General features: G+C 40.2%; 2 protein-coding genes across 4 annotated transcripts; both read right to left on the bottom strand.

Moving 5' to 3' along the window:
• Positions 1-2455: 2455 nt before the first annotated feature.
• On the bottom strand, positions 2456-5872 carry ccnb2 (cyclin B2). The gene is made up of 8 exons (XM_056384271.1): positions 5615-5872; positions 5319-5432; positions 4418-4690; positions 4177-4335; positions 3545-3781; positions 2949-3089; positions 2750-2860; positions 2456-2676 (listed from the first exon to the last, which is right to left on the bottom strand). Exons 1-8 carry the CDS (start codon positions 5639-5641, stop codon positions 2566-2568), a joined length of 1173 nt encoding a protein of 390 aa, XP_056240246.1. The 5' UTR covers positions 5642-5872; the 3' UTR covers positions 2456-2565.
• Positions 5873-7297: 1425 nt separating this feature from the next.
• On the bottom strand, positions 7298-17706 carry kmt5b (lysine methyltransferase 5B). Of its 3 annotated transcripts, none has more exons than XM_056376167.1 (10): positions 17559-17706; positions 14872-15129; positions 14640-14787; positions 14314-14479; positions 14118-14227; positions 13035-13201; positions 12921-12940; positions 12676-12812; positions 11780-11979; positions 7298-11387 (listed from the first exon to the last, which is right to left on the bottom strand). In XM_056376167.1, the coding sequence occupies exons 2-10, from the start codon at positions 15038-15040 to the stop codon at positions 9907-9909; spliced, it is 2598 nt and encodes an 865-aa protein (XP_056232142.1). In that variant the 5' UTR covers positions 15041-15129; positions 17559-17706; the 3' UTR covers positions 7298-9906. The 3 variants fall into 3 exon arrangements, with proteins under 3 accessions (XP_056232142.1, XP_056232124.1, XP_056232134.1); XM_056376149.1 differs by lacking the exon at positions 17559-17706 and adding an exon at positions 17169-17344; XM_056376159.1 differs by lacking the exon at positions 17559-17706 and adding an exon at positions 16860-17136.
• Positions 17707-18739: the final 1033 nt, after the last annotated feature.

The following is an 18739-nucleotide window of genomic DNA, read 5'->3' on the forward strand; positions in this document are numbered from 1 at the left end:
AGCAGCAGCAGGGGGAATCTCCTCCGGTCCCCACCATGTGGCAGATATGGGAATTAACGAGTCAAATGCCTTTTTTTAACCCCTGAACCCCTGCAACGCCCGCGCCTACACAACAGATTAAGGCTGCTGAATATAAACAAAAACTAAATATTACAATCACATACAGTTATTATCAACGGAAGAGGAAGACATTTATTTTTTAGAATTCTGACTTTTATCACAAAATTCTGATTTTGTTCTCAGAATTCTCAGATTAAAGAATTCTGACTTTAAAATCAGAACTCTGAGATTAAAGAATTCTGAATTTAAAATCAGAACTCTGAGATTAAAGTCAGAATTCTAAAAAATGATCGTAATTATCGTATCAAAGGATTTTATTGGTTGAACTTCAGTTTTTCAATTTAATTCATTAATGAAATAATATCTAATTAATTATGTTTTTGTTGAACTTTTTCCATCGTGTTTATTTATTCACAACACATGACACAAATCACAGCATTCAACATGGAAACCGCCGTAAACAGAAACGAGCTAACGCAAAAATACTCAACCAAAAGCACATTTACAAAAATAAATAAGAAAAAATAAGATGTTCACATTGATCCCAATCTAATGTCTGTGCTCAGAGTGGGAGACCATTAGCTTACCTTAGCATTAGCCTGGCCCTGTGCAGTTAAAAAAAAACAGTTTAACAGCCACTCTAAAGTTGACCATTAAGCCCTTATGTCTCATTTGTTTAATCCAAACACAAACAGTTAAATAAATGACATGTTATGACAGGAGGTTACTGTATATAAATACTATTTCTTGGCCGGGTGTAGTGAGGCAGCGACCACTTGGAGTGCTGTACTTTGTGTTTAGTGCTAATTAGCAAATGTTAGCATGCTAACGTGCTAAACTAAGATGTTGTACAATGTAAACAGACATGTATGTATATACAGTATATACATGTGTATCTCTGTGAATGTAGATATGTTAAATCAACATGTTAGCATACAATCAAGCAAACCTTTATTTGTATAGCACCATTTGTACAGGTCAGGTGTGATTCTGTGTTTATCACAAGTCTGATAAGGTGATAATGGAACAATTCAAACATAAATAGTAAATAAATTTGACACTACTGCAGACAAATACAAATGGTGAAAAGATGAAAACAAAGCCTTAAAAGCATTTTCATTGTGTGGCTAACATTAGCATTTAGCTCACTGCACCGCTGTCCTGTAAGTGCAGCCACACAGCTGTTAACATGGCTGTAAAAAAATGAATTGCTTTAAAAATAATTTTTTAATTTATTAGCTTGACTGCTAAACTAAATTGGTTGTAAATTTTATTTCCAAACCATCTCCACACTGCCAAGAATAAAATTCAGGTGGATAAAAATAATTAAAACTATAAACCTAAAAGTAGTGTAAATTACATGAGTCTAAATACACTGGAAATCAGCTTATCAAATAACAAACCTTTGTTTTTGACTGTATAAAGTAAATAGGTTGTTCATAGATATAAAAAAAACAAACAGCATTGGGAGGCCTGTGTGGGAGGTTTCAGATAACAGTGATAATATTTCTAGTGTGAAGCAGACACCATTCAGTCCTAACTGACCTGTCTGGATGGAGGAGGAGTGTGGTGGTGGTGAGATCAGGGTCAGTCTAAAGAGTACAATGCTCCTCCACACACAGCACATACAGTCAGTCAGTGCAGCATGAGGGAACATGCGCTGTGTTAAATGAGGTTATTCTACAGCCTCGAACGTCATGAACACGGACACACTGTCCCTACAGAGCTAAATGTCTGATTGTCTTAACGTAATGATGCAAAGTTCAGGCGTCAAACCAAGCGAGAGGCTGAAGACACGGTTTCTCGAATGGTTTTATAACATGAGTGATGCTAAGGATTAATGACACTATGCGAGCTGCTGACCTCACAGCCAGGATTTCTTTTCTCACTGGGTTTACGTCGTACCACAGTGGCCTGATCTGTTCTACAAACGGCAACATCAGATGTCACAACCAAGTACATTTAGTCTGTTTTTAAAGACAGTACTTTAGAGTATTTACATTTTAAGCTACTTTCTACTCCAGTACATTTCAGACGGAAATGTTTTTACTTCATGTATTTGCTAAGAGATCCGAGTAGTTAACAGTAAATCTTGAAATATGAAAAATACATTGTTAAAGAACAAGTAGTTTTTGACTCGTTACCCCTCTTAACTCAGACTGTTTCATTTAAATAAAACATGACAAAGATTTGTTTTTAGAGCAGGAGTCCAAGAGTCTATAACTCCAGATTTGGCAGAAAAATGTCAACTATTGGGGGTGGGGGGCAACCCAGCTCAGAAAGTTCTCCATCTAGCAAGACAACTGAGAATGAAAGGTTTTTGGCAAAAGTGACTGATAAAAACCTAAACTATGGAATTAACAGCCAAAATTCTGAACAAACCATGATGCTTGGCTTAAAAATCATAAAAACATTTTATTAAACTAAAAAGTTTCTCCACAGGTTGTGAACAATCTAAAATAAAGTGCAAGTGAAATGTCCACTGATGAAACAGCAAAGTTCGCCTCAGGGGTTGTTGAGCAGAGGAGACGCCATCTTCTTGACGAGCGCCGACTTCAGCTGAGGGATGAGGCTGATGTTCATCAGCTTGCTGCCTGAGTACTTGTTCTTAACAGCCTGCAGAGAAACACATCGTTTAACCGTTTCATCTCTTTACACAAAACCATAAACTCTTTGACAGCAAACTTACCAGGAACTTTGTTTTCCCTTCAGTCACATTCACAACGTTTTTGGCGATGTGCTGCATGATGGGCTTAAGGTGGGCCTCGTCATAAGTAGAGTAGTGCTGCTGTGTAGGAGACTGACAAGGGCAGAACAAGTCAACAGTTTGGTTACAGCAGCAGAGACAAATTATAATTATTAAACCAGTCACTTGAATTCAAACTAACCCAGGGCAGCCCTTCAAGCAGCAGCTGAGAGAGACAGAGTGAGGCAGCTGCAATCTCAGAGGGCCGATAGTGCACCATGTCGTAGTCGAGGAGGGTCAGCTCCATCAGGTACTTGGCCAGTGTGTGTCTCTCTACATCAGACTGAGACAGAAACATCCACAACACTGAGCACTTGGACGATTTCATAAACAATTTGTTAAACACTTAAAATACTTCTGTGCCCTTTATTCCACACTCAGTTAAAGTCCAAGGTATTTTCCATAGTTGGCTCTAAACTAATGATCACATCATCCCCCTCCAACGATCCCTTTAAAACCCAACACGTCTCTTTAGCCTTGAGTGAAGCAATCAGGAAGTCTTGTATGGTCTTGGTTGTTTTGTGCACATTACAAAAGTCATTCTATGCTTTTATTTATTAACTTGTACCTTCATAATTATGTCCATTTTCATTTGATTGCAAGTCTCATCTCTGAAGCGCTTTAGCTGACACTGACGTTAATGTGTAAACTTAAGACAATTTATTTATAATAATAGCAGGAATGCAATGTTAAAGCAGTTTACCTCATTTGACCATGATAATTCATGCAAAAACTCACATTCCCCACTTTTGAAGCCCGCCTGAGGAAGTGCAGTGGAAGAGGACGTCCCAGCTGAAACTTGAGTGTCTCCAGAACCAGCTGCTCCATTTGCAGAATCTGAGACTTTGTAAACGCGTTGTCTGTGATGTAGGCAAAGTCTCCGACCTCTGGAGCGTACATCTCCTCATATTTACAAGCCACCAGCATGGCGGTCACACCAACAAGCTGCAGCTTTCGGCGAGAGACTGGCTGAACCTAAGGACAGCAGGAATGGATTGACTTTATTTGCATAGCTCCAAAAAAAAAAAAAAAAAAAAAAAAAAAAAAAAAAAAAAAAAAAAAAGGAGGAAGCCTCATTTGATAACTTTTCATATTCTTGTCCTAAAGTTTTCACCCCCTGAGGCTTGTGTCCAAGTTGAAGTCACTGAATGATGATACCACCTGTTCATTAGGAGTGCAATCACCACCTCCAAGATTGAACAGAGGTCTGATTATGCGTTTATTTTGTTCATAACCAAGAGAACAGTCCAAGTACAAGAAAATACACCACAAATTCTCTTAAACCACTCATTCATTGGACTTCAGAATTAATCTGTTGATATGACTGGTTCCTGATTGAGGCCAAATGAGACAACAGAGACAGCCCTCACCTGCAGAAAACGATCCAGGATGGCAACTGTGAGGTACAGAGTCTCCTGCAACAGCTGGAACCTTGAGTGAACCTGGACCAGCCAGTCGATCAGAAGAGCTCGCATGCGGTCAGTGATTTCATAACCCTGCATGTAGTTGGCTCGTACAGATTGCTGCACCTGTGGAGACAAACAAGCTTTTAAAAACAAAATACAAACAAAGATGAGCGCAGCGAGTTTGGCTGAGGGGAGAATAAATCACCTCAAGGACGTGCAGATATTTATAGATCTCCTTGACGTATTCTGAGCAGAGCTGCGGCCTGTCCGCGTCTTCCTCATCCACATCGTGCACAGTGAGCAGCGCCTCAGAGAAAGCCTGGCACAGTTCATTCTCCTTCATGGACACGTCAGCGGACTCCTCTGAAACTGGTGGGACAGGATCTGCAGGTGCTTGGACCTTGACCACGACCGCTGGGGGCACCACCAAAGCTGGTTTGGGTTTTTGGGCACAAGATGGTTTGGCTGGTCCCCTCCTCTGAGGAAACAATTCAGATGCAGTTTTTTTTTTCCCCCCCAGAAAAAGTTTTGGTCTGCAAGTCTTGTTTAAACAAAAAAACAAACCCTTTCACAATTTTCCCAAAGCCCAAGTTAACATGCAAATGTCTTGTCTCACTCAAATAGTTAAATATTCACAACCGAGAAGCTGAAGCCAATGTACATTCTGCTTTTAAAAAATGACTTAAACAATTTCAATAGTTGACCAGTTAAGATTTGTTTAACAAGTGATCGAATAGTCAAACAGCGCCAGCTCTGCATCAGTGAGCTTTGACCTCTGTTGCTGGATAAGGGTTCAGGTTGGCTAACACCTACACTTAAGTGGGGAAAAAAGGTTTCTTCATGGCACTTGTGCACAGGGGCAGTGTCATGTTTGAAACGAGACACATTAGATAAAACATCACTGCCTCCTGCAGCAATAACATTTCCCTTCACTGCACTGAGGCTCCAGTGGCCTTGACCTGAGAGGTGTCCACATACTTTTGGACAAATGGTGCAGCTTGTGTTCCCGTTTGTCTTGGGGTTATCGTGAGACTCAAAAAAAAAGGAGCTCCAAACAGCAGGTAGAACAGCTAGTGAAGCAGACTGTTGTTCCGCCATGTTGTTACCTTCGTGTTGACCGCTGCTCCGGGAAAGTTAGTCATCTCTCCGAGAACAGCTCTCATCTGACCCGCTGCTGGGGCTTTACCCCTCTTCATCGGGTTCACTGCGGCTGGCCGCTGCTACAAGATGAGGAAATAAAACCGTAAAATTATTACGAACCTAACAAATACAGATAACCCGTCTCTTACGGTTATAAAAGCAGAGACAAACGAGGCGATGCGGGGAGGCAGGCGGTGAACAGAGGAACAGCCTCACTATCAACTAAACAGTAAAAACAACGACATAAACTCAGTTTACTCACCACAGGACGGACTTCCACAGACGACATGTTGAACCGCGGCAGAAGAGACGCCAAACTGTGACTGAGAGAAACGACTCAGTGATTAAGTTCAAGCAACAACAGACACAGGTACCGACGAGATCCGTGAACACCGAGGTTTGCAGGTAATCGACGGAGACACGAGCAGCTTTCAAATAGCGCTCCGTCGAATCTGATTGGATACAGCTTTGGTAGGAAGCTCCTGATTGGCTGACAGCCTCAGGTCAAAGCTACCGTATTAGGGATATTTAAAATTGGAAAAAATACATATTACGATTTAATTATTATTAGTTACTATGACAATATCAACAACAAATGTATAGAATGTGTTGTTAATTGTCTTATTTTATTGGAAAATTTGCTTTTTTTTTTTCTCAATTAATTCTCTGTATCTTACAAACAAAGTTTAAGATTTAAGTTCAAGTTTAAGGTTCTTAATCAGTTATAATAATCATTAATAAAAAAAAGAATCTGCATGGAAAAAATAATTATCAAGCAGTTGCTTATTCCTTTATCCAGTAGACACAATAATATTATATTTTCATCCATTTCGAATCATGTTTGTGTCCACCTCATGAATGCAAGACCCATATTTACAGTTTTTTTTAGTTGCGGTTTGTGAAATATATCCATCTACTTAGCTGCTAAATCTGCAGTGGGTTTATCAGTGTTTTAGTTCAAAACAGCTGCTGGAAACAACAGTTATGAGAGTGCAGAGAGTGAATCAAAACAGTGAAGTTATGAGTGGTAAAACCGAAACAATGATGATTAAATATTTTAACAGTTCTCTGCTTTCTTTTTCCTGACAGTCAGAATTTCAATGATTCAGCCTGTGATTATCTGTATTTTTCTTATTTTCAACTCAAGAAAAGACAAAAACCACTAATGATCTTATTCCTCTGAGTCATGGAGCTCCATTGTTGTTCAAAAACTATTAAAAACACATCAGTGAGTCACACTGTTGCACTGGGTGACATTTTCCTTCGTTACCATTAACACACACAGTGGTTTATTTTGACTCAATTACACACACGAACACACACGAACACACACACACACACACACAAACCATCGTGCTGTCTGAAATACTCGCTGTGACATGTTTTTAAAGATTTAAGTTTTCAGTAGGAACCAATATGCTCAGAGCCTCAAGCTACAGAAAGGGTAGGGACGTTGGTTTTGGTCTTTTCATTGGATTTGTGAATAATATAGAATATAACTTAACCCTACTGGAAAGATACAACCACTTCAGTACAGTGCTGCCACCGAAACTGTTTACACTGTGATTTAGATAGACAGTTCTGCCATGTCCAAACCCGTGACTACACACTAATTCTAAGCAGGAAAAGTGCCAAAATTAAGTATATTTAAATTGGGCATTACATATACTGAACAGTCGACTTGTTGAGTGCCACTGCAATGCAAAAAGGAAACGAAGGGGGAAAAATAAAATCAATTGTAGATGGGGGTCAGAAAGCCCCAGGAAGATCGAAAGCAAATGAAAGGTCTTTAAAAGTTTGATATGACACCTGCAATAATTAATAATAATTTTCTGTTTACAATAACAGTATGATAATATAGATTTGGGACACAGCTCTGGTTTTCATCATAAAAAGCACACTTTCTCATCAAGACCCAGCAAGTCTCAGGACAGGCTCAGGAAACAAGAGTCACAAAGAAACTTTATATAGTTTTCAAGTATTCAAAACTGTTAAATAAGTACAAGATGTGTTCACATGATTTACATATTGGACAATATATGCACTGCCCATTTTTAATTCTCTTTACATGTTTCCCACTACCCACGCAACACACTAAAATGTCCGCAAACTATTCACATTTGTTTTGCCTTTTTTTTTCTTTTTTTTTTTTTCTTTTTAACTTTTTGAATCAATTGGAAATCTTGACAGCTGTCTATTGGACAAAGACCACACAGACGGTACACCTGGAACAGTTTACAGTGTAGGATGGAGACGTCCGACAAAGGGGAAGGACAGACTGAGCCAGGTTCAGAACGGTGAGTAGCTGCTGGTGATATGAACAGTACATATTAACACAGGAAAAGTGGGTTAACATTCAATCTCTGTTGATCCCTTTGTCTGTTGGGCAGTTCATTAACTTCCACACAACAAACATAAAATAATATACAGAAGGACTGACGGTGGACTTGTGTTGAATTGTGTGAGTATTTCAGGGGGGAAGCAGATGGCTTAGCATTTTCATTCCTTATTGATTAGTTGCGTTACAAATTTGGTCTAAATGTGTCAAAAAAGCTCTTTGTTAAGGCACCTAATGCTGTTGGATAGAGTTATTTTTCCCTATTTGCAAACTAACAAAGTGAAAGCATACGCGCTCCTGTGAGGAAAAAAAAAGATGCATTTAAACAGGCTACAGATAAAAACTGATAAAAATGTGTATTACTGGTGTAAAAGATGTATCTCTACAGAATTTGGGCCTTTTAAAGTTAATGCTGCCACCAACTACCAATACAGTTACACAGGACAGAAATTCAAACAGAGAGTATGGAAATAAAAAGTAGCACCACAGAGAAAAGAATACATGATTCTATGCTAGTAAGAACATTTCAGACGATGTGATTTTCTTCCTCAAAACTCTAGTGTTGATGGACATCTGTTAACTTCAGCGCTGCAACTAGCAATTACTTTTTCTTATTGATTAACCAATTAGTCATTTGGTCAGTGTACTGTCAGAAAATTATGTAAAATGCCAACCACAATTTCCCAAAACCCAAGGTGGCATCTTCAAATGCCGTTTTGTCAGGTAAACAGTCATAAACAAAAACATACCGAGTTTACTGCCACAGAAGAAACAGAAATTATTTACGTGAGAAGTTCAAACCAGAGAATTTTGACATACTTTCTTTACAAAAAAATTATTTGGAAAGATTATCAAATTTTTTCTGTCAATCAACCGATCGTTGTAGCTCTAGTTAACTTGCTTTCAAAAATCAGATTCAGGTTAATAGAAGTGAGTCTTAACTGGAGAGGAAATAAATGTCATATTTCAGCTGGGGGGGGGACATAAGCCAGTCTTTCTGTACATTACTTTGAGAGATTTAAAAAGCATATAGGTAGCCTTTATATGTGGATTTGGTTTATGTTCTCAATTGCTTAAAAGGGTTGAAACTACCATGTGTGCCATGTTGTCATTATACAGTAGCCCCCCAAAAACAAAGACAGACACTGGTCCATTACAAAACCTTGTGTGCTTTCATTTCTTGGAATTCTGCAGCTTTATGACTTTATTTACAGCGCTCTTGAACGAACTGCTGGGAGTCGATACTGGAAAATAATTGTGCAAAGACATTACAACTGAGCGTTCTTTCATGTTATGAATGTGTGACAACTGCAGTATAACTGAATACACACGCTAGCTCCACATGCATATTGTTACTGTTCACAATTCATCCTGTTTTTCCTCTTTAATGTGCAATTTTGTCAGTGGCCTGCAACACATTAACTTGGTTTTGGTGCGTAATATAAAAAAGTGTAATTTCTGCTCGAACAACTTTCATTATTCACAGGAGCATCACACAAATGTTTTACATGATATGATTGAATTCTACAGAGAGACACATGATTAACTTGCGCTGATAATTAATGAATTACTGAAATTCAAGTGGTTCCTCGACCAGGAAAACTACTGGGATAATGAGAACATGGCACCTGGATCCAAATGAACTGACTGACTGATCTTATAATGCCTCTGGACTAACCACACCATACTGCATGTTCAGCATGGTCTGCCACACAAAAATTACAAACTATGAGACAAAAATCAAAGTTCAATAAAAACCTGCCTATGAGACAGAGGGGATAGTCACCATACTGTACACTTTCTACAATATCCATGTCCATTATGAATATAACAAGTGCATTCACTAAAAGGAAGAGTTGAACTTAAAACAAATTCTCGTTTTTCACTTAAGACCAGGCAAAATGATTCAGAAACATTAAGATGACGCAGTTAATGATGCCAGAGGATGTGAACTGGATGAGTGAACTTTTGCTTGATCAATGTAATTTGTCTTAATAAGAACTAAAATTACACTTATTGATGAATACAACTGAAGTGAATAACAGAGATTTGTTTTAGGTTTAACAGCACCCTCTAGTAACGTTCATTCAGATTTTTAATTTTTCAGCAATTTTTTTTTGTTTTTAAATTACTGTACTTCTTTTACATCAACACGACAGTTGATTAGCGAGTCATCTTTATATACAGGGAAAGGTGGAAGTGATGAGCTCCACAGCTTATGCATTGAGCCTCAGAGACTGATCCTCTCTCCTCCTGGAGGAGATATCGATGTCTATGGAGTCTTTACCCACAATGAGTCGGAGCCGCTTTGCTGGAGGAAGTGGAATGAAATCGTCTTCGAACTCATTGTCGAAGTAGTCATCATCGTCGTCCTCCCCTTCCTCATCATTGTCCTCTTCAGATGAAGGGTCCGGCAGGACCTTTTGGGTCCGATGTCCACCATTCCTGGCCTCCAGACTCTGACCCATGTCCCCATTATAGGACATCTGTTCTGCTTTTGTCTGGGGTATTCTCCGTGCATCGTCCTCTCTCTTCAGCTGGATCTTCAGCTTGGTGGAGTTGTGGACCACAGGGGCAAAGCCATTATTCAGTTTAGCTATATATGAGCTGCCTTTGTCCTTATCGTGGTCCTTGCTGAACTTGATGCTGATTTTGCTGGAAGAGGCCGAGTTGACCGAAGAGGCAGAAAGGTTGGAGGAGCCAATGGGATCGTTGGGGTCATTGGTCTTGCTACTACTGCTGTCCCTCCGCCGGCGGAGCGTCAGTTTGGGGATGCCTGTGTTGTTCTCCAGGATCAGCTGGGCATCATATCGTGTGATCTGACGTTTCTTTTTACCCTTATCCTGCGATCGGCAGCCGCTCTTACTCTTGTCCCTGCGGATGGATTTGCTGCCATTGGCAACCCCGTTGTAGTCCCTGTGTCGGTCAGCGAAGCTCAACAGCACGCTGCCACAGTCTGAGAAGTTAGCGGTGTGGCCAGCAGCCACCGGCATGAACGGCTCACCATATGAGTCCTCACATTTAATTGTCCGCTCGGTCCTGAGCCGTGTCGGCCGTTTCCGCCTGGTGCAGGAGCCTCTTCTAGCATAGCCAGTGTCTAATGCCGGCTGCTCCAGTCCCACTCCTTGGCAGAGATACTCCTCCATGTCAGCTGGCTCTGTTTTAATGACCACTCCACCAGGGACTGGGCTCAATCCGTCCATAGCACTAGGCTCCAGCTTAACGCCAGCTGCCGTTTCCTGGGCTTTCCCAAGGGTCCTTGTGGACCTGCGAGTTCTGTACGTGGAACACTGACGACCCTCACTGTTTTGCACAACTGGTAGATTGCCATTTTCCTTGGCAGCATGACGGGTGAGGCAGCCCCGCTGGCCTAGTGTCTGCTGCACCAACTCCTGTCCATTCATCTCCTTTTTGACGGTGACACCTTTACACAGCGACACCTTTGAGTCCCTGAGACCCAGCTGGCAAGTCTCTCCTTTGGCCAACGCCTTGGGCTCTGCACCCCTCCTGCGACACCGCAACTGGACTTTACTTAGTGAAGGCTTGGATTGGGATTTTAGTCTCTTTGGTACCCTGTTATTGTTTACACGACCTTGTTTTGAACATGAGGTAGTAAGGGCTCTTGACAAAGTCTGTCTGGTTTGAGTCCTGTTTTTATACTTCAGGCCAGATGATGAGGATGTTCTTTTTCTGGCAGCTGGAGAGAAGAAGTAAAATGTTGAATATTATGCATTGAAAACAATGTAAGAAATGTATCTGGACATACGTTGGCTGGGTGTGCTTTACACCTTCCTCCAATATTAATATACAATATAATACTGCAATCTAGAGATATTTACATACAATACAGTTGCATATGACTGCAAGAATCTGTAACATGAAGACATTCCTTGTTCTTTGTTTTACAATACTAATTCTATTGCCCAGCTCAAATGTATGTAATTAATCAATACAGTTCTGGAATGCTGCCTTTACCACATTGCTTTGTATCATGGGATTTCTTCCCCCAGTTTGAGTTTTGGATCTGAACCCTTGCAGTAACTATAGCAGCAGCATGAAAACACAGATTCAGTTTTAGGGTATTCTTACATTGATGTGTTTTTGGCATTTCCTGAGAGTCTATATCGGTGTGGGAGCCAACAGAGTGACTGTCTGAACTCCTGTTTCCTTCCCCCAGCTTCTTCAGTCTGTTCAGACGCTTGTCCGTCTCCCGCAACCCGTACTTGCTGTTGATCACCGGCACTTCCACTGGCAGTCCAGCTTTGGATTTGAAAGCACCAGTACCCCGTCTGCTCAACAATAACAACAAAAAAACCCTTTATCATCATAACAAAATGATGTGTTGACAAACCAATGACTAGACTTGGGAAACCATGGAAACAGGATTTCAATTCTCTATGAAACATCAATGAAAAGTTGACGTATAGCTGTAACAATCAGTCAATTAATCAATCGGAAAAAAAACCACAGCTACAGGTCGTTCATTCGGCAACGTTTCATTCCTTTTTAAAGCAATAGATTGTATTTGCTTGGTTCTAAAATGTGAGGATTAGCTGCTTTTTTGTCATGTATAAGATGTATAACATCAGTGAAATCTCTCAGTTCTGGACAAAATGATTCTTAAGACATAATCTTGGGTTCTAGGAAATTGTGAGGATTTTTCAATTTTCACTATTTAAACATTTCAATAGAAAGGAAAAAACTGCAGCTTAATTAATAATGAAAATAACCATTAGTTGCAGCCCTTTAATGTGCTTTACTTGTGAATGAATATTTAACAAATAAAGTTCATATTTACATCTATACCGGTACTGGGGTGTATTGGCTAAGCACCGCCTATCTGCACCTTACAAACCATATTTTGATTAAATTTTCCTTTTTACCAAACCGTGACACTGTTTCTTAATTAATCTCACCAAGACATAACACCTTCAAGAGATGCTGAATGCATTTACTATTCATACTGAATTTGTTGTTACACCTACCGTTCACATGTATAGCATTCACAAAATTCATTGTTTTCCCCAAAAAACCCATCGCCGTAGTAACACGAGATTTCCTCTCCTGGTTCAATGTCTCTCAAAACCTTCACACAGGCTGTGTCCCGTCCTGTCGATACAAACTAAAACAAAAAATAGAAATCTGTTTGTTAATGTACTGAGCTTCCATATTGAACAACTGATCCAATTATTTCTTGGCTTTGTGCGAGACCTTTTCAATGGGAACCTACCTTGCAGTTTGGTCGACAATCTTGAGAAACAGGGGGGGGACAGAAGAAAGACTAATTAATTTAACAAGAAAGTACTAATGACACCCAATCACTAGAGATTTTAAAGAGTAATACCATGATTGATGAAGGCAGCTGGCCCCAACCAGAGCTGTGCACAGTTCTTGCGGGTTGAATACATGACACTGAAGTCATTCTCCCCGTGCCGGAGCAGCAAGTTCTCCTCACTCTCTGAAAGCTCAGCAATGCATCCCACCAGGTACTCGATCTTGTCATTTCTTTTCCTGTAAAACAATGAAATGTAGGAAGGTTAATTACAGACTACATCAGAAGGCTGCATTTGTTTGTGTCAATATGCTTTTACTCACACAGATTTGTATCTGTGTAAAAAACAGACTGAGTTAACATCTGTACAGCTGAGACAATTATTCCATTAATTGAGTCAATCAACAGAAAATTAATGGGCTACTATTTTGAAAACAGATTCATTGTCATTTTTCAATCAAACTGCAAACATCTTCTGGTTCCAGCTTCTCCATGGTGAAGGTTTTCTGTTTTTCTCATTGTAAATGGAAATGTTGTGTTTTGGACACAAGTTATCTGAAGACATCACTCTGGACTCAGTTATTGTAATGGCATTTTTTTCATTAATATTTGACATTTCATAGACTTAACAATTGATTCATTGATCAAAACGATAAGAGTAATAAATACATTTAAAATAAAAAAAATTAGTTATTTATAGTCATATATTAGTGCATCACAATTATAACTGGTGGACATAATAGAGAAGTTCAAATAAAGCTAAACGGCTGCATTTATACTGTGCTTTTATGCGAAGCACTTTGCAATTTTCCGCTCATTCACACTCACACTCACACACACACACACACACACACACACACACACACACACACACACACACACACACACACACGCATGCACATCAATCACAGGAGTTACCATGCAAGGTGGTAGTCTCACTATTAGGAGCTATTTAGGGTTCAGTGTCTTGCCCAAGGACACTTCAACATGTGGAGCTGAGAACTGAACCACCACCCTGGTGATTGGTGAACAAACCACTATTCTACCTTCTGAACCACAGTTGCCCAAAAATGTAGAAATGCTTTCAGTGGTTGAGGGCTAGTGATAGCAGTGCACCTGTGGTGCTATTATAATCAGATGGCAGCATGTCCTCACCATTCCTTTGTTGCCACAATTTTAGCTCCATTTTGCTCTGATGAATAGCGATTACAAGGGAGAATCTCAAACCCGCTGTCCGTGGCAAACATCCGCAGATACACAAATACCTGTGCAAAACATGAAGTCAGTTATCTGATTGTTTAGTAAATTGTGGTGCTGGTAGAAAAACAGGCTTAATATGTGATATTATTACATGTTGCTTGAAGAGCTTTTCTTGAGCTTTCGTCTTGTGGAGAAAAAGATTTCGGGACCAGTCTCCTGATGTCAAAGCTCTGAAAGCTTTCTCCAAATTGTCATGTTTCTTGAAGCGCTCAATGATCTCTTTCAGTTCCTCTTGTCTTCCCTTAATTGGTCGAAATCTGTGAGGACATAGCAACAGCAAAAAATAAAGCAAACGCTAAAGTGTACATCAGCAACTTTATCTAAACAAAAGACATCTGTGCACATGAATGAGAATGCTTTAATATGACTGTGAAGGGGCTGTACCCCCATCCGTTCCACTGTGATGAATCTGCTGACCTGGTGTTCATTTTGTGAGTTTGAAATCCCAGATATGGATCCAGGATGAGGCTTGTGGTCAGATCATCATTCTCACACAACTCCTTAGCAGTCATTCCTGAGGAGGGCACATAGCGCCTCTCTGCCTCCAGATTGGCTGCATTAAACCCTGTAAACACCAAAAACAGGCTCATGTTAGAGTATGCAACTCCTGACGAATCTCGACATTTGTCTCCACACTGTCTAAACTCACTGCGGCTACATCTTCGGTTTCTGGGGTGGGTTTTGTTGTGGTGCAGGGATGCCCGCTGTGAATGTTGAGAGCGAGTCTGGCTCTGGCTCACAGGTTGCTCGCCGGTCAACTTGTTTCTGTGTCGTCTGCCATTTAATACCATGTTCTTGGATTCGCCCAGCCACTTCATGCCCACAAGCCCCCTGGTCCAGTTGCATTTAGTCTCCGAGTTGAAGAAACGCTCTTGAGTGGGGAAGACTGGGGTCTAAAGTTTAAAACCTGGAGGCAGAGTAGAAACAATAAACATAACTAGATGCACAACCAAGAAAATTTAATTAGCTTACACAGACTCAAGAGATACAAAACTAAACAGGATAGGGATAGGATGTGTTGCCAGCTCAGACTGCCAAAGTAGAAGATTTATTCACCACATAGTGAGGACAAGAACTTTTCTCACAGGGTTAGGAACACCCTTAATTCTTCTATCTGTTAAACTGCATCTTTGCTGTAATCATAAGTGGTCAGTGCTAAACATATGATTGCACCAAATTGGATTGATAATGCACTGAGATACAGTTACCGAGAGATAGTCAGGAATTCACTCATTCACAGATGCAGTGTATGGTGAATGTCTCTGATCACTTTATAGATCTGTCTGGAGATCATATGGATACGCTTCATCTGACTAATCTGAAAACAATATGGAAACAGTGTTGAGGTCTACATGAAGGTGCACCAATGGCCCAGTTAATGTTCTATGGCCATTAAAACCTGCAACTGGCAGGTGTTGAAGTGCAAAATTTGAACAGCATCAGTTAATGTACCCAGTGGTGACTGCTGTTGTTAACACTATAGTTGGGTGAAGGTACACAGCAAAGCAGCGCTGTGAAAACAAATTTAAAGTGATCCTACGGCGCCGCTTAGTGGTAACCCCAAATAATACATTGGCTTACTGTCAAGCGCAACAGTAACGTCTCCGGTGCCATCACCCATACGTATAAAGTATCGCTTTGTTAATTTATGGACCACATAATCACATAAACACGTCACATCACGTTGACATTTATAACTGCACAAAACCTTTGGTAAATTGTTAATGCGCCTGTTACATGAGTGATGTAGTTTCCAAATCGTAAATGCGTCGCAAGAACCATCATCTCATTTGTAATCGATGCATAAAATGCTTCACAAAATGCTTCGCATTTTAGCTCGGAAGCTAACGTTAGCCACGATAAAACAACACGCCACAGGGTTCGGGAAAGGCTGTGGAAACCCGGAAGGCCACACCAACAGATGAGGCCGAGATTGTATGAGTTATCAATACAGCTTGCATTGTTTGCTAACAACTGCCGTCTCTCCACCCATTCACTACGTTAGCATGGAGCTAACAACCAAAGGCGACGCCAAGGAGATGTTTGGCCGTGGTGGTTAGCTTGCAGCAAACGCCGGCAGTAAGCCATCATGGCAGTTTCCAACAAGCAAGTTGACTTTGGCTACCAACCTCAGAAACATCGGCAGTTCAGCCGTTCAGTATAAATCCGTTCAATACAAAGACCGAAGCACAATATTACAAGGATTGTGATATGGTGATGGTGGCATTTAACGACACTATTACACCATAATACATCAACTCCACATCTCAAGCGGATTCGACATTTTCCATCATGTATTCAAAAACGTAACACTCAAACAAAACCACGATTACCAAGGTTTATTAAAACTTGTATAAAACTTGAGTACAAACCTATATGAATTATCTACATTAACGCACTTCTCGGTGTGTGTTAGCTAGCATCAAACTTAACTTCAGCAGGCTGCTAACTTAGCTTCACCATCAGCTAGCACAGTCAATAAAACACCACAGCAGTCGCTAAATACACAATGCAGTTACCCTTTCTTTCACTAACGACATAACGTTGACTTGTGTCCGTCAAATATTCGACGACGGCAGTGGATAGTTTGCTGCACATGTACCACAGAGTAACGTTAGCTACGGTTATGCTACCTACCTGCAGACCACTGGACCACGGCAGCTAACACTGCGTTAGCTCGGGTTGTTTGATGTGGAAGCCATTAGTTAGCTTAGCAGGCTAAATCTCTAACCGAATTAAAAGTTAGTTCGCTAGGCTGTACTGTTGTAAATCAGATCTGTTGTAGCTATTACAGCAGTCAAATGATCGGCGGCTCGGTGCGGGTGATGTTATTGATCATGATAGCTGGCAGTTTAACAGCACTAAGCTCAGAGCGTTTTCACGCGTTGGTAGCGTTAAATGTCCTGAGTCGACAACAGAAACAGAACAAACACACACAATACTCACTGGGTGATTTTGTAAAACAGTCGCGAAACAAAACACCACTCCTTCAAACTAATCCAAATTTGGCACGACACCCTACACGAAAATATCACAGGAAACACATTTTTTTAGAAATTAACATTAAAATTCAAGATGGCGGCCTAGCACAGGAGAGAGGGAGAGAAAGGCGCAGCACAGCCATCCTAAAGAAAATAGATCCAATAAATACGCAACCGCTCTCGCCCGTATGGACTTAAATGAGAAAAAGCATTCCAAGATATAGTCTGAAACTCCAAAAGTGGACGTTGTAAGCCACTTTTTGTAGCTTTTGTTGAGAAAAATATCGAAAATCGCTATCTTAGTTTGTGTCAGTAATTGTCGGATGTACACAAAAGTAGTGCTGCATAAACAAACCTCTTTACGCTTCCTAAAGAATCCAGCGGTAGTGGGCAGACAGACGCTAACGGTGGGTTCTCCTCTCTGTTTCATGGAGAACCTTACTAGAACAAGTCACTTATAGCCACAACTACATAAGAGACTTCTTCCTTTTACTGCACTGTTATTTTGATGCCACCCCTCCTAACTCATCACTTGTTAATGTGGGTAGTGCAGACCTGTAAATAGGCCATTCCTCAGTTGTTTTTTACAGAACCACCCCATGTTCCATTGCATAGCCAATCCTAACTGTTCCACTTTGGCTTTTGATATAGATTTACTAAGCTGAAAATACCTACCCAATATTCATTTAATAAGATTTACTACCAGCAGTTTCAGTTCATAAATGCCTAGGTTAAGGCTTTATTGCTGTTAGACTTTGTATTGTGTTGTGTAGTCAACAGTGCAACCTTTTTGAAGCTCAACATACCTAGGTCAAGTGGTTAAGGTCAAGGTCAAGGTCAAGGGGCCCCAAAAAGAGACACAAAACAACCGAAATGATAGACAAAACAAACCACAGAGACACAAAATAACAACAGATGCAAAACAACCAGCAAAAGACACAGAACATCCTAAAAGAGATGAAAAAGAACCACAACTCGATGTAAAACGTTTACAAAGAGACGCAAAACATCCTCAAAAACAACAGCATACGCAAAACAACTAAGAAGAAATACAACACAGCTACTAGGAGATACAAACCATCAACAGAAGTGCAGAGCATTGTAAAATATCTACAAAGAGATGCAAAACAACCACAATAAGAAGCCAAATGTCTACAGAGAGATGCATAATAACCATAACCATCTGTTTGCCGTTGCCCTCTATTGAATTGAATGTGGGACTATTTACCTTGCACTGTTGTGTCGCTGAGCAATAATTTTCATTCTTTTCTTTTATTTGTTTTACTCTATTTTATTGTATTTATGTCTTTAATTCTTGGATTCCATTTAAATGTGGCTTTTTATATTGCATTTATTTTCTTAATGTCGTTTATGTCTTGAATTGAAATTGAATATAAAAGGTGCTATATGAATTTATTTGTCTTGCCTTAAAGGAAACAGTGCGACAGCATAATTATCGATAGATGAGCCTAGAGGATGCTGTTACAGTAAAACATTACAATTCATTCATGTGGGCTGGTGTCATTGTTGGGCTAC

The sequence above is a fragment of the Seriola aureovittata genome, chromosome 1, assembly GCF_021018895.1.
Source record: "Seriola aureovittata isolate HTS-2021-v1 ecotype China chromosome 1, ASM2101889v1, whole genome shotgun sequence".
Lineage (NCBI taxonomy): Eukaryota > Metazoa > Chordata > Actinopteri > Carangiformes > Carangidae > Seriola > Seriola aureovittata.

What these genes read in the sequence shown, in the direction of transcription:
- ccnb2 (XM_056384271.1), bottom strand. Translation starts at nt 5,641, where the DNA reads ATGTCGTCTGTGGAAGTCCGTCCTGTG. An exon ending in GAGCAGCGGTCAACACGAAG is followed by an intron (nt 4,691 to 5,318) that starts GTAACAACATGG and finishes TTGTTTCCTCAG; the next exon opens with AGGAGGGGACCAGCCAAACC. An exon ending in AAGGGAAAACAAAGTTCCTG is followed by an intron (nt 2,677 to 2,749) that starts GTAAGTTTGCTG and finishes GTTTCTCTGCAG; the next exon opens with GCTGTTAAGAACAAGTACTC.
- kmt5b (XM_056376167.1), bottom strand. Translation starts at nt 15,040, where the DNA reads ATGAAGTGGCTGGGCGAATCCAAGAACATGGTATTAAATGGCAGACGA. An exon ending in AGCTGCCTTCATCAATCATG is followed by an intron (nt 12,941 to 13,034) that starts GTATTACTCTTT and finishes CTGTTTCTCAAG; the next exon opens with ATTGTCGACCAAACTGCAAG. An exon ending in AATGCCAAAAACACATCAAT is followed by an intron (nt 11,388 to 11,779) that starts GTAAGAATACCC and finishes TCTTCTCTCCAG; the next exon opens with CTGCCAGAAAAAGAACATCC.